At 40.3% G+C, this 15126-nt stretch overlaps 1 protein-coding gene across 2 annotated transcripts in view; it reads left to right on the top strand.

Moving 5' to 3' along the window:
* erf (Ets2 repressor factor) overlaps nt 1-15126 on the top strand; it is a 54451-nt gene that overhangs the window by 18027 nt on the left and 21298 nt on the right. Inside the window, exon 2 of one of the 2 annotated variants that reach the window (XM_051956141.1) lies at nt 11347-11566. In XM_051956141.1, the coding sequence (XP_051812101.1) occupies nt 11347-11566 (220 nt within the window). Of the gene's footprint in view, nt 1-11331; nt 11567-15126 lie in introns of both variants that reach the window. The other variant, XM_022197775.2, reaches the window with a different exon arrangement.

The raw sequence follows: 15126 nt of genomic DNA, 5'->3' as shown, positions 1-15126 counted from the left end.
TGCTGTGGCAAAGAGTCAAACTCCTACTTTCTACTGCATATTAACTCTTTTTTGGAGACCTGATCACAGCAGTGCAGCTGTCTGCTCTAAAACTGTTCATCCCAAATGGCGAGGCTGTGTTTGGTTTGGATCGCTCACTGTCAATGGGAAGCATCCTTCACAGCACGACCTATTTGGAAGCTGGTTCTTTGAGCGCTGAGATGGAAAGTGACCACCGGGGAACCCGTGGGCTGATTTAAGTCATGCAGTGTCACTTCTCTGGTGGCTGCTTAAAGCTCCAGCGGTGTTACCAAATCTGACACAAACCTTAGCGTAACTCGTTATTATCTGAACAAATCCTCTCCTTCCAGCTCAGCTTATAGAAAGCGTTATGTGGAGACGCTAGCCGATAAAACCTAAACCTCTTGACCAAAATTTTAAAGGAAACGTGTGTGCAGTATGTAGAGCTACAATGATAAAGCTGTTGGTTGTCAACTATTAAATGAATCGCCTACAATTAAATGATTTGTCATTTTTCAAGGGAAAAAAGTCGATTGTGGTATTCCTTCTTGTTATATTTGAATGTTTTTGGTTTTCTTTCTCCTCTGTGACAGTAAATTGAGTATCTTTGGATTGTGGCCATCTTCGGTTTTGGAAAACAGTGATTTGATTTTTAACCATTTCAAGATTTTATTGACCAACAACAATACATTGATTATTCACAAAAGAGAATAAACAATGAAAATAATTATTTACTCAATCTGTTTTTTGTGTCTGTTGTTTCCTGCAGGCAACTTTTCCTCTCATCTCTTACACAAGTCGGTTCCTCCATTAAAAACCTAAATTGCTCGTGCTCACTTTTCTAACTCATTTTCTTTATTCTCTGTGATTTTTCTCTTTCCATTCGGTTTCCCCTTGGCGTCACTGTACTGAGTAAGCCTCTTTGTTCCTCAGTCTGGAAATGAACATGTAAACACACATTTCAAGCTCGTATCCGTACCCCAGTCTAATATTATATTGAGTTTTCCTTTGGTGAGATGCTTATTCTGTCTGCTTCTCTGTGTGTTTATCTCCCTCCTCTCCATAACACTCCCCTCCTTCCTCCCCAGTCTGTTCATCCGTCTGTCTCTCCATAAAGCCTTATGTAATGAAGGAATCATGTGAGAACCAAGGTGAGGGTTCACGCTGCGCACCTGTGGACCGGCGTCCTCCTTTCTCTTTGATCTCAGCTGGATTGTGTTTATTTTTCTCCTTCTCCCCCTTTCTCTTCCACCTTTCTTCCTCTTCTGTATGTTTCCACCTGATTTCTTCCTCGTCCCATCTCTTTCTTCGGCTCCTCCCCGGCGTTAAGCCACTGGCTCCTCGAATCTAAACTCCATCCTTTAAGGGCAATTATGAGATCAGCTCAGTGAGTTTTTAAACAGTAGTTTCAGGCTCAGGACTCCTCATTAAAGCACTGTTAAACTGTCTGTTGTGATTCCAGTGTTGCAGAGAGGTAGTTAACTTCGCACGCCAAAAAGTGGAAACCCAGACAATTTGATTGGTATGATCAGTAGTTAATGCTGTTAAATTTAGTTGATTTACTGTTAAATCTTTCATTTAACATAGTAAAAACTAGAGACTAGTATTATCAAACTACCTTGAAAGCGCATAGTGAAAATACCCAATTCAGTTGCATCAATGAACCCCAAGTTTGCTCTTATGTAGCTTCCATGCTGGTCTCCCGAGACAAGCTAGCTGCTTCTGGAGACCCCTGTCTGCCCCTACAGACTTCCCCTATGATCAGCAGGGACAGTGGTTGCTCTTGTGAGCTTCGTGCTCTAAAAACATCCACAACCTTGTTTCTCTACCTAAGCAACACACTCCCAGCGTCTTGCTTCGATGGTTTGCAGACTTAACGTCGGGTTGCAGGGACCTCATCTGGTTATCTGATCCTGCCCAACCATGGGAACCATTAAATTGTCCTCTGTGCGCCTCCAGGGTTTTACTTTCTTTTGTTGTTTAATATTAATCATACCTTTTACCTCATTTTTTTTTGTCTGTATTTTTTGTGTGCATTAACAAAAACAAAACTATTATCTAATTGCCTATTGAAATTGAGCCCTAGTTCTCTGGGTTTGTGTTAGAAATAGCCCATTAAAATGATTAATAACCGTTATCAACTGAAATAAAGTTGGGTTGTGGTGGCTCAGTGGTCAAGGTTTGGGCTACTCATCAGGAAATTGGTTGCTAAAGCTGCAGCCACCTTGAACAATGCCACCCCTCCCTGTCATAGCTTTTTCCAGCTTCCTAGCAAGATGGGATAAATTAAAAGACTCCATTTCATTGTTTCATTGCAGTGACATTAAACTTTAATGTATCTATCTTAGATTAAACATTTCATCATGATAAATTTTTCAGCTTTCGCACCCAGCCTTTGTTAAAACCTTTAAATCCAAATTCCTGACATTTTCCAGTTAAATGTTGAGGTGAGACTGGAACCTTTTTTCTTTTGTTTATTTGTGTTTTCCTCCAAAATATGACTTTCTGCTTATGCCAGCACCGTTTACGCCCAGCGGAGATTCCCCGTTTCCTGCTCTGTACCCATTTATTTCCTGCCTTTCTGTGTTGTCCTGATCCCGTCCCTGATAAAACACCGTCCAGATTTCAGCAGCCAGTCGGCCAGCCGCTGGTCATTTAGCCCGGCCTGTTACCTCCATGCGTTGCTCTCCATGCCCCTGAATCATTACACTGCAGACAGACACACACCGACCTTTCCAGCGGCTAAATATAGACCCAACAAAGAATAGGAGGAAGGGAGGGAAAAATAAACGGGGGGATAGATGGATAAACGGAGCGACATGTTAAAGAAACTTGCCGGGAAGAGAGAGAGGCGAAGTGGAGGAGGCCATTTGTGTTTGCACTCAGCGACTGGCGGGCCTTTTGGACAATACCCCAATGATCACTATCGGTTATTATGAGCACGATTCCAACTGCGGTGACGTCAGAGTCCCTAAGAAAAGCAGCTCTGCGTGTTAAACTCGCTCACCCACTGATTGCTGCTGCGCGGATTGTGTGTTTCTCTTGGAAAGGAGAACGCAGGTGTCTTGGGACTGCAGGCTAATAGTAAATGAGTTTTTCTGCCCTGTTCTTGGCTATATATAGAAACCAGTGAGGCCTGAAATGGTGCGCTTCACCTCCGCCTGACAATCAGAAATTCTTCCTGTCTGCAGCAGAGTTTGCCAGATAGTACAAAGGCTTATGTCTTTGTCTCGTCTAGCTTTCACTGGCTTGCAGCTCTGAGTCCAGACCTCTTGTACCGTCAGCCATAGACTAATTTGGAGTAGCTGTAAAACAAGCAGTGCAATGTAGCCGCGCATTGATCAGCATTAACACTTGACTCGTTGCTGATGAGCGCTCATTCAAGTGACATTCACAGTAATTTCTCACAGCTCTGCCACTTTGTCGTGTTGCCATTATGTTTAAAAAGGGTTCAAATAATTTTTTTAAAAGGTTCTCTGGAAGATTGCCTATTTACAATACAGTAACACTTTGTTTGGAGTCTGTATGAATTAAAAGTTAAGACTGCCAGTAAAAGCACACAAGAGAGTACAATTTTACATCTGTTTTCACATGCGCACTTAATACAAGAGACCATAAATTAGTGGTGGAAATCGGAGCGTTTCCATTTTCTTCTTTAATATTCAGATGCAAAAAAACTTTTTACTCGTATTCATTTGTTCAATAATTTAAGTTGCTTTTGGAGATTCAGTCTAGTAATAAAATCAACAAATATTGAATTGGTTAGGATTTTTTTTGTTGATTTGCATTAGGCAAAAAGAATGATCGATTTATCTTGTCTGGTTTCAAATCTAAATAAAAAATGAATATGCAATCGCAACGCTGGCTCTGCACTGGGCTCTGCACTGGGCTCTGCACTGGGCTCTGCACTGGGCTCTGCACTGGGCTCTGCACTGGGCTCTGCACCAATTAATTCTGCACCTTAAGCTCACACTTCATTTTGAAGCTGCACATTTTGCAATTCCAAGCCACATTTACAGCAAGCTGCGTTACATTTTAGAGAATGAATGGAAATTGGTCCAACACTGTATTGAAAAACTGCTCCCCCTTATCAGTCATCAATTTCTTACCTCACACATTATGTAGACCTTCCTCTGTTACATATTACTGTGTTGATGACAGCCCTGTGAAGTTTAAATGCATTCACCTGGAGCATTTTCTGAAAGGAATAAGGAAGTTAGTAGCTAGATAGACTGGAAATTTAGAGATTTCATGTCAAAAATGGGCTAATCTTCATTATAGTGTACCTTCTGCTTGTATTTTAACCAAATGTGAAATGTCAAAAATTTAGCCTGAGCTAGATTGATGTCCTCGCCAAACATTGTAGGTGTCTTCTTGTAATGATAGATTGTGTCTCTCTGTGTGTGTCTCAGCCCTAATTTCTGTTTTCACTCATATTACATTAACCACCAGCTGTAACAGATGCACCTCCAACTGGACCCTCAGTTGTGCATCTGTCACAATCCTGCACTGTCAGCTGTGCTGTCTATCTGTCTGGATCTGACTCTCTTGCTGTCATGAGGTAGCTTTTTCACTGCAAGAACAAGCTCATAATTGTCTCTGTCAGCCTTTCTTTCATTTTCAAGGTTGGATCCAATAGCTTCGACCGTGACATTGCCTCAATGGAATAATGGAAAGGTTGTTATATTGACATATATGGAGAATTTTACATTGTTGATGGCGATGTTGGAGGAACTGAAAAAATGGTGTTCGTCCTCTTCAAATTTAGCTTATCAGCGTTGACACCTACAAAGCTGTTTTTCCAGGGCTGCTCAATAATACCTACCTTAAAGTGGGTATGATTTTTCTTCCCAAAAATGGCCTTCTAAAGGTTCTAAGGGAATAGTTCTTGCAATTTGGACATGCGCAAAGTCTGCGTTCCATTATCTAAACTTCAGTATTTTGTTGTAAACCCCCAAAACATTTAGTATGCACCAATGCATAGTTTGTCCAATGTATGCACAGATTACCTGGATGTCCTGCTGCATCTGGTTGGATCTTGCAGTAGTTTTCTGGCCGTTCTGACCTACAGTTTTCTACGCAGGTACGGCACATACATCGCGGTGTCAGGTCGAGTATTATCAAGCTTGAGCACCAGGAGCACATAAACAGATGAGGGCTCATTTCACACTTCAGACTGCAATGGTCAAAGTTTTTGGTACAGTATCTGTGTAGACTCTCAGCCAGTTATGTGATGCTGATCCTTGGAGCTCCAGTTAGAAACCAGCTGCTGTTTGGTTCTTGAAGACGTGTCATAGATGCATTATTATGATGAAGTAGTATGGCCCAAATGTATGCACACGTACTTACAACAAGAAGAAAAAAGTATGCAATTGTGAACGCAGCCAAAGGTGTAGGCTGCTATAAAATAACCTACAAGTTCTTGTACTTAAAATCAGCTCACTTTGGTCAAAAGAAAGACCCTGAGTGTGACTGAACGGTTCCCAAGTTGGTCCTCAGTACTTGAAGCCCAAACTAATCTGTGTGATGGTGGAAGTGAGCGTCTGCGGTGCTTTGAGGACAGGCTGCAGCGAGGAGGTCTCTGCCGGCCGGCCAGGCAGCCTGAGACAGATCACACCCTCGCACTGTCGCTCTCTGGATGAGGCGCCCAAACTCTAAACTCTTTTGGCAAGTTTTGTGTAATTGAATCATATTTTGTCTTGTTTGTCGTGACTCGGCCATTTATTTTTAGAGCTAAAAGCTTTTGTTGCTAGGAGACTGTGTGTCTTAGGAGAGGCTGAGTGAGGGAGGGACAGTATGAAAGAGAAAAAGGAAAGAAAGAAAGAAAGAGATGGCAGTGGTGTTGAGGGGGAGAAAGGCGGAATCTGTGAAAGCTGAACGACAAACGAACTAGCTATGAGTCAGCAGGGACATCTGCAACGCACACAGCCACACACACACATGCAGTGGGCATGGTTGCTATTCCTGTGTTCTTTGTCTGTGTGCTCTGTGCACCCACGCATGAACCCACTTACCTCTCCCCACTAACCTGTGCTGTGTATTTGTGTACTTTGTGCGTGTGAGAGATATTAGCTCGCCCACTTTGATTTAATCCGCTCCTGCTGTGCGTCGTATGCGTCAGCGCGTGTCTGTGCATGTGTGTTTAAGGAAGTGTACTGCATGTGCACATGTGGATTTTTCTCCAGTGGTACCCCATTATGCAGCAGCGTGTTGTGTCTGTGTCACAACGCATAACCTGTACCCAGCAACAAGAGCCTTATTGTGTGGTGTATGAATCATATGCTCGTACCCCATTAGTAATCTGCCTTCAAATGGCTATTAGCAACTATCACAGCCAGCTTGTCTGTCTTTTGGCTCTCTCTCCAAGCACCATAGGAGATCAGATAGCAGCATGTGGTTTATTAGTCATCAGGAGCGGGTCTGTTTTTCAGGATATTTTTTTTCTTTTCCGTAAGTTGCGTAACATTTTTTGATTGTGTTAGCTGCCACCTTCATAAAAACGAAGTGCTACTTTGTGCAAGTTAAGAGCCACTATATTTGCAGATTTAGAGAGTGAAAGTCACGCTTCCTTCTATTTAAATGAACATTGTCATGAGTGAGATGTATTTTTTTTCCCGTTTTGAGAAAGCCCCATGATTACAGGAAAAACAAAGAGAGACTACAGTCACTTTTAGCTCTGATTTCTAATACACAAGCCAGCCTGTTTCCAATAATCCGGGACAAATATGAAGTTGCAAATTTTTATTATAGATAGGAGGAAGATTTGATTTGTGCTACAATTCAGTGAACTTAAGTCCTGCTTCAGTTCAGTATTTACTGTGTGATTGATTTAAAGCATGTGATGGAACATTACCACGAGTTCAAAAGCATGACTGTCATACAAGGAGGATGGCATGAATTTCTGACTTTAAAGTTTACATCCTGAGTCAGATGTACTGCATAGCATACATCCTATAGCACAGCCGATGTGATTTGCCAGTTGCAGTGTTTCAAAGGGCAACTTTGATTTGAAAATTTGCATAATCCGCTAAAAATGGAAGACTTCGGCCATGCGTGAGAGAAAAATTCAGTCAACTGAGTTGTAATTATTCTTTGATATGAGCTAGTGTCCGACGTGTTTCATGCTGTTCAGAGACAAAGATAAGAGAAGCGGAAATAGCTAATCAGTCGTGTTAGTTAAATGTTTGCTGTGTCAGAACTTATTTGCAGAAGGTGTTTCCATCTCCCAATGAAACACATTTTCTGTTTTTGAACTAGTCAAATACATTCTAAAGTTGGTGTTTTCTCATTTTGTTATTTCCGTGCTCCAAAATGTGGATGAAGATGTGTTATGTAATGTGTTATGTTATGCATCTGAACACTCGCCACACTTCCAAAACACAAACAATATAAATGTTGTGTATAAATGCAGTTCAAAAAGCATTAAACTACATCTAAAACACAGATTTAGCTTTGCAGAACTGTTTTGGATTGAGCAACATTTAAAAAATATCAAATGATAAAATCAGTATGTTTCATTTAGTTTAGGGAGTAAAACAATGCAGCTCTGGCTCACCAGAGTTCTTGCAAAATCCAGCGTCTTATTGGATAGCAAAACATTGCAGCTTGAAGCTCTTGAATCTGTCCTAAAGGGGAAAAGCAGATTACAGTTTCCCAACTGGTGTGTGTCTCGATTATTGAGCCAGACAGTGATTACAAGGGAGCTCATAGCAATGTCAAAGGCAGGATGCCGGTGCAATAGTCAGAGTTGGGTTGTTTGCTAAGTTTAAACTCCTCTGACAATATGAGCAGTTCTTCATGCGCTGAAAAATCTGCTTCCACGGTTGAGTCGTACTTGACCTTTTGCTGTAATGTGGCAACACTGTATATTGTCAACACCAGCTGCTGCATTTGCAAGTGTGTTTTGGTGTCTTGAGTCGTGTTGTGGTCGGTCTTAGTTTATGAATCGTCGCTTGTTGTTATCCGACTTTGCCACTTTCAGCCATTTATGCGTCACTACTACGGCCGATGCTTCTGCCACGACTTCCCCAACTGTGCGTTTGCAGACACTTAGCTGCTCTTTGCACACCTGATAGTGGACTTTGGTTTCACTGTGTCCAACTTGGTTAGTTTTTCCATGACTCACTTTGACTCCATTTACACCTGCTAATAAAATCTGATCTGTATCTGGATACGGGAAAATACATGTTAGTTTCAGAGCAGATTGAAGACACGTGCACCCTCGTGGCTACAGTATGACTCCATCAGTGCATTGTAATAATTATCAACAAAGTCAATTATTTGTGAGTTCAGGCAAGTTCAAACAGTGCTCCTTTTTTTTTTTTTTTTAAGAAATCACCACCCATGTAGACAGGGGTGCTGGAGTTTGATATCCAGTCAGCTTCACAAAAAGATTCACATCAAGTATGTTTAATAAGCATGTTTTAAAACAGCTGAGGTGACCAAAGATGTGTGCATGTTATAAAACGGGCAGCAATAAAAGAAAACAGGATTAAAAACGTGAAAGGGCTAATTCTAAAGTGATTAAACAAAATATTAAAACTATAATGCTTTCTTTAAAATGGAACATTTCTATTGGAAACATAATCTCCTTTACATACTAACCTCAGTCTTCTTCCAGATTTAAGCTGTTGTTTTTGGGATCTATAGCTGTTTAACATTTAATACCTGAGTTTGACTATTAAAATTACAGATATCAACAACATAATTTTGTGCTAGCTGTTGTTAAACTGTGGCTAGTTAGTCTGTAATTCAATTTTGACTTGTCCAAACAAATGTTGATGAGATCTCAAATGTCAATATCACTAGTCTGAAATTGGAAAATCAGTCCAGCACAATATTTTACTAGTGTTAGCGGAAGTAATCGCAGCTGCCGTGGCGGATAAGATCGCCAACAAATGCTGTAAAACAGGAAGGAGTGTGCTGGACGACAGCTTCATTCATTAGAGACTTGTGGTCAAAATGAACTATAACTTTGACTTTAGACTGCTGTGACATGGTGGTAAAACAGCTTGTCATGTGTGGTTTACATTTGCCGCAACAGTGACAGATATGTGCATTATTTCATCAAAACTCATTCGCGGTATCTGTAATTACATTTAGACTCCATTTTGAAATTTCTACAGTGTCATTCAAACCAGTTTAAGTTTCATTTGAGATGCCTGCAGTGGTCAGTGTCTTGAATCGAAGGGAATCATAGATATCTTGAACTACAACTGTGACTATTGAGAAATAAACATCTGAAACTATAACTACATTCCAGTTAAACTTCAGCTGCAGATATCTTTAATGAGAAACACGTGGATGGTAAACATGGTATCACTTATCCTAGGAGGAACGACACTGTGGATACCTTAAAAGTCCTTTTTTGACTAGGAAGACTTGAATTACGGATGTCTGTGATACATATCCAGTCTAGCTATTAAATGTTAAAACAACTCGCCACAGGATGCCACTGAGACTGAAAGGTGGACTGAGGACAGAGAAGTTCTGAAATGTACCCAGAACCCAACCCATGCATGGCTTCATAAATAAGATATTAGTCAGTTGTTGTGCTTTTAACTGGTTCACTATGAATTTAAAGTCGCAAAAAATGACCTTTTTGACAAAACACACTGTAAAAAGTCACTTTCTACTGAGGGTAAAAAAGCTAAACATCAGGTACAGCATACAATTTTTAATAAACTGAGGCCTGTCAGTTGTTTACTTTGCCATTTTGCATCCTATTCATCAATGAATCCAGCCCCAGTCCACACACTGTGCAAACAATGAAAGCACATGTTTAGTAAATGGAGAAGTCATAATTGATTTAATCATCATCTGGGCACCACATACAGTTTATTTCACACAGGAATTTAGGAACCAGGTGTGTCCTTTTTTTTTTTTTGTGCTGCAACTTTTACAACTCTATCTTTTCTGTTTTTTTTGTCGTCTTATCTGGTTTTCATCTGGTGTTGTGCTTTTCTGTGGTTGTTCTTTTCAGCTATTGTCTCCTTTTTATGAAGCTGCCCCAGAGCAGTTTCCTATCAAATGTTGACAGAGCAATAAAGAAGGAAAAGAATAAACATTTGCCAGTTTTGCTGGTTGCGTGCATCAGATGATATTTTAAGATAATGATCACATGCACTGTGATGCAACAACTTTAACATTATGTCAGCGGTTTCAGTTGAACGCTGGTTAATAGGCCGCATTGCAGGACACCGTTAGTCTGTCAACCTTGAGCATATCATTGTTAGCAGTTCACTGTCACTGCTATATAGATATGACAGGCTTTGTAGAGTGTGGGAAACTGATTGTAACCTTGGTATTTAGGATAGTGCGTTTCTTTACAGTTGCATAAACACATACACACACACTAAATTCAGCATTGTTATATTGTGCCCATATGTTTCCCACCCTCAGCTTTCTCAGCCTGATTGCCAGAACACATCTGGTCCTAATAAGGTGTGTGTGTGTGTGTGTGTGTGTGTGTGTGTGTGTGTGTGTGTGTGTGTGTGTGTGTGTGTGTGTGTGTGTGTGTGTGTGTGTGTGTGTGTGTGTGTGTGTGTGTGTGTGTGTGTGTGTGTGTGTGTGTGTGTGTGTGTGTGTGTGTGTGTGTGTCAGTCACTATGCCTTTGCTATTCAGCCTGGCCTTCTGTTGAAGTGGTGTTGAGTCTTTTACTGCCACCCACTGCTTTACAAGACAAAGCCTATACTTTTAACTTTGTATAATGGTGTGTGTGCTTTTGTGACTGTGTGTGCTGATAGTAGTTATAAAACCATCGCTTATATTTTGGCTGCACATATTTCAAGGCCTGTTAATCTGTTTCAACAGTGCTGATTTTTCCAGCTTTGATGCAGATAGCGGGGAAGTTTTGATACAACTGCAGCCGGTGGGAACAGATTTAACCGCAAATGCTCATCACCAGCCATGAACAGAAACGTGTTGAAGATTTTATAACGTTTCATCCTTTGTTCTGTGGCACCAAATAATTCTAGTCTTTTATCCTTTCTTAAATGCTGCACTCTAACCTTACACTGTTCCTTTGTCAATTACTGCAATATGTCCGTACTCGCTGTTTAAAATCCTGACTGTTATTAGCTGTAAACCAAAGCAGTTTAAGACTATTGTGTTGTTGACCCGGCAACAAAATGGCTGCAGTTAAGCCGACCAATTAACAGCTTCAGAGGGATAATGTTTTAATCGCATGCACTTCACACATGAGTCAACACAAGACAAGATGGTAAATCTACAGCTTTTCTTGACTGACCTGTTTTGTTTTTTACATCAATCATAAAACATTTACACGATCATCCACCTGAATGCCCGTTTTTCTGTTTCGCTCATGTTAGGGTTTGCTTTCCCAGAATGGGCCTATAAGCCAGAGTCGAGCCCTGGATCCAGGCAGATCCAGCTGTGGCACTTCATCCTGGAGCTGCTGAGGAAAGAGGAGTACCACGACGTCATCGCCTGGCAGGGAGACTATGGAGAGTTTGTCATCAAAGACCCAGACGAGGTGGCCCGACTGTGGGGTGCCAGGAAGTGTAAACCCCAGATGAACTACGACAAGCTCAGCCGAGCTCTCAGGTGAGACTGAAGCTGCTAAAGCACATATTACATTTTCTATATTTTTACTAACTCCTGCATTTTAGGAAGCCTAAATCTGAGACTTCTGGAAATACTCCTGACCCTGCTCGAGTGTGAAAACTCATTCTAAACAGTGACTTTTGGAAATGATGACACAGACACCCATGTTTGCTTCCTGATTGGCTCTTATCAGCCGCTACGTGTACTTCCCTCATTCATCATGCCGCTAATCATTTATTTGCTTTGCGTCAACTCCCAATCTATGTTGTCCACCGCCGTGACCCCCTTAATCTCGTCAGTCCGAGCAAAGAAATCTCTGATCTTACCATTGTGATCTTACTATTTTTTTTTTTTACTCAAAAGTATTTTCTGCATCTTATCAACCGAACCTCTGCCTCCAATTTACGCCTACAAGTGCAAAGTTAGTCCTTCAACTTCTGAAAGGGACAGATTTCTCTCAGCAGTCGTATTCAGGAGCTTCTGCGACTGAGATGAGCAGAACACAAAGCGGTTGAAAGTGCAAACGTGAATTCATATTTGTGCCGCAACAAAAGTCTGAAATGAAAATCCCAATTTTTTTTAAATGTATTAATATTCAGATAATTCATTTCAGTGACAAAATATTCACATTCATTCCAAATTAAACAGAAGAGTTATCAATCAATCATCCAACCATCAAGCTTGTGCGTCATCTCGTAGTCCTAAGGGTGGCACGATTATGGCTAATATGATAGTTATGGTTATTTAACACAGTTGTTTATTGATTTTTGAAGCCAATTTTTTAGATTTAAATAAACATAGTGCTGCTTTTGCTTCCGTGTTCCTGCTAATGTCCAAATTTTGGCATCAAAAAACAACTCGCGCATCCTCTACAATCAAAATTGCACTAAATCAAGCTTTTTACTTACAGCTTTCTCTTCGTCATCGTGTGATATTTTATTGCACTGTGTAGTATCACTGTTAAGGATTGAAATAATGTAGATTCAGTGACAGTAGTGATGTTACACATGAGTTTGTTGTGTTGTTTTGCACATCTAATGCAGTCCTTGCTGAACATCACTTCCTCAAAATCCAAAACACCTCCATATGAGCTCTTCATGATCTTCTCCAGAGTTGATTTTTGCTTTGTGTACGGTATTACTATTTCACTTTGATTCGCAGCCACAACATCCAGGAATTTTTTTGTGCTGCAGGGATGCATATTTCCCAAAACTAAGGCCAAAGCATTTTGATATCTCACTTGTGGCTCCTTGTTAGTTGAGGATGGACGCAATTTGATATCCAGGGGAGTTTTTCTATGATTTATTAGATGGCAATATTACAGTGATTCGTGCTTAGTTGATTGTAGGAAATCATATTAAGATTAATATTCGATTAGTTGTCCAGCTCTAATTTCTACATGTTTAGACTGCGCTGTCTTTGGGGCTTTTTCTTCCTTCTACAAAATACTTAAATAAGTTTAAAGTGAACATGAGTTTAATGTAGTGCCACTTTGCTGTATTAAGTTTAATATTTAAGGTCATATGTTCACCATAGATAATCACAGTAGAGCAGTCAGACAATGGCCGAGACAGTTTCATCAAACTTAATTTTCAGGAGCTGGAGTCATGTTTGTTTTGAACTCCAGCTGAACAGTGATAAACTCAGTGAGGCCAACAGAACTGATTTTAAAATGGATTCGGTTCGTTAGTGGTAAGATGGCGACATAGAAGACCACGTGGTTACTGATAACACTGTCAGCAGAGTTTGAACACTTTCTTCTTCTAAATGATTAGCAGTCTGTTATTCTGTGCTTGAAAACAAGTTGTTTTAAAAGGGAAGCTGAATAATAAAAGGTGGAAAATATTGACTGAAGCTTTTACTGTAGTACTTTCCCATGACCTGTTCTCGATTTTAGATTCTGCTGAAAAATCATGAGCGACTGTAAACTGTAAACTGGGAAAGACACCGTGCTTTATGCTCATATTCTGTTTTTGTTCAATCATAATTCATTTTCAAGTCATTTCACTTCACACTTTCGACTAGTGTTGGCTTTTTTGTATTTTAATATTTTGCCAACTCTATTTTTCAGATTTTTTTTTATCATTGGTGGTATATTTAAGCTTAACACTTTACATTTTCTTTACAGATAAACAAGTTTACACCATTTATCAGACCCAGAAACAATAAAAACAGAGGGAGTTTTCAACTTCCCTGTGGGGTATAAACGTATCATGTGATCTACAGTTCAACAACCAAATAAAATCGAATCTAAGCTTGTGATATTTCTTTAAAATCACTTGATTCTACATGTTTCATTCAAAAAATTGCAAAAAAAATGAATCGTTTAAACTGGACAGATTCTGTAGAAATAAATCTCTGTGCTTCTCAATGTCAGTTAGAAGCAACTTTTTAATCTGCTACTACCAACAATTGTGCTAATAATTTAGGAGCTACAGGCTGTGTTTGCACAGAAAATAGTAAACATACTTAATAAAAATATGTGCAGCATGACTTAACAGTAGACAGAGGAGCCAGTTGTTGGACGACACATTCAGCATGGTGAAATATCTATGAGTTGATAAAGGCTGCAAGAATGTAAATCATTTGACATAAGTACAGAAAAGACATCATTTAGTTCTCTCTCCTCCTAGCCGTGGTTGTTTGTTGTGTAAGACTTTATAGTGCAAAGAAAAAATGAGCCCACAGTGAGTAAAAATGTGGCAGTAACAAAGAAAATGCCCTTAAAAAACTGCTTGGAGTTCAGAGAGTTAATTCCAACCGTTTGCATTGTGCAAGAAAAGAAGAGTGAACGTGTTGTTGTGAATTGTGCATCTGCGCTGCGTGCTGAAACTCCAGGGCGACGGCGGATTTAGAAACGCACACCTTCACCCTCTGCAGAGCACATGTGGGATGCTGCAGAGTTTTATTTAGCTGCCAGTCTGTTCTCATCGCCGTGTACACAAACACACAATCTCACGCGCGCATCTAGTCATCAGTGTCGCCTCCTGTGTTGTAGGTTGGTGTGGGTTATAGTTTGCCATGGTGATGACTAGCTACGCTCCCTCGTCACCACACACACACACTCACGCACACGCACCCACAAACACACAAAAACACTTAACACCTTGTTATATGTCAGCCCTCCTCCAGCCCATCTGTCCTGTTTGTTGCTGCAACTTTTTTTCCCAACATAATCGTATAACTGCATATTTAAAGACACACTGCATGTTCTGTGCAACTTGTATTGAAATATATCTCAATGCATATTTGTTTACAAGATTTCAACCCTCATCCTGCCAGTTGAGGTACCTGCAGACCCTAGACTTAATGTCCCTGTTTTCTGTTTTTGTTTTCATTGATGCTTTTTAAAAACACCAATATGTTGTGTTCCTGGGGGAGCTTGATCAAAAGCACCGGGTTCGTCTGGTACAGTTTTAATAGATGGAACTTTTTATTGAGTTCATGTTTGCTGTGGGTCCTTATTTAAAGTAGCACATATGGTCAGGGAAGGTGGAGACACTGTCATTCTTTTTAAAGGGGATGGACACAGATCCTAAATCCTGCTTTTCCTCAAATAA

The sequence above is a fragment of the Acanthochromis polyacanthus genome, chromosome 11 (genome assembly GCF_021347895.1).
Source record: "Acanthochromis polyacanthus isolate Apoly-LR-REF ecotype Palm Island chromosome 11, KAUST_Apoly_ChrSc, whole genome shotgun sequence".
NCBI lineage: Eukaryota > Metazoa > Chordata > Actinopteri > Pomacentridae > Acanthochromis > Acanthochromis polyacanthus.
Note: the sequence above shows the minus strand (reverse complement) of the source record. Positions and strands in the feature narration are given on the sequence as shown.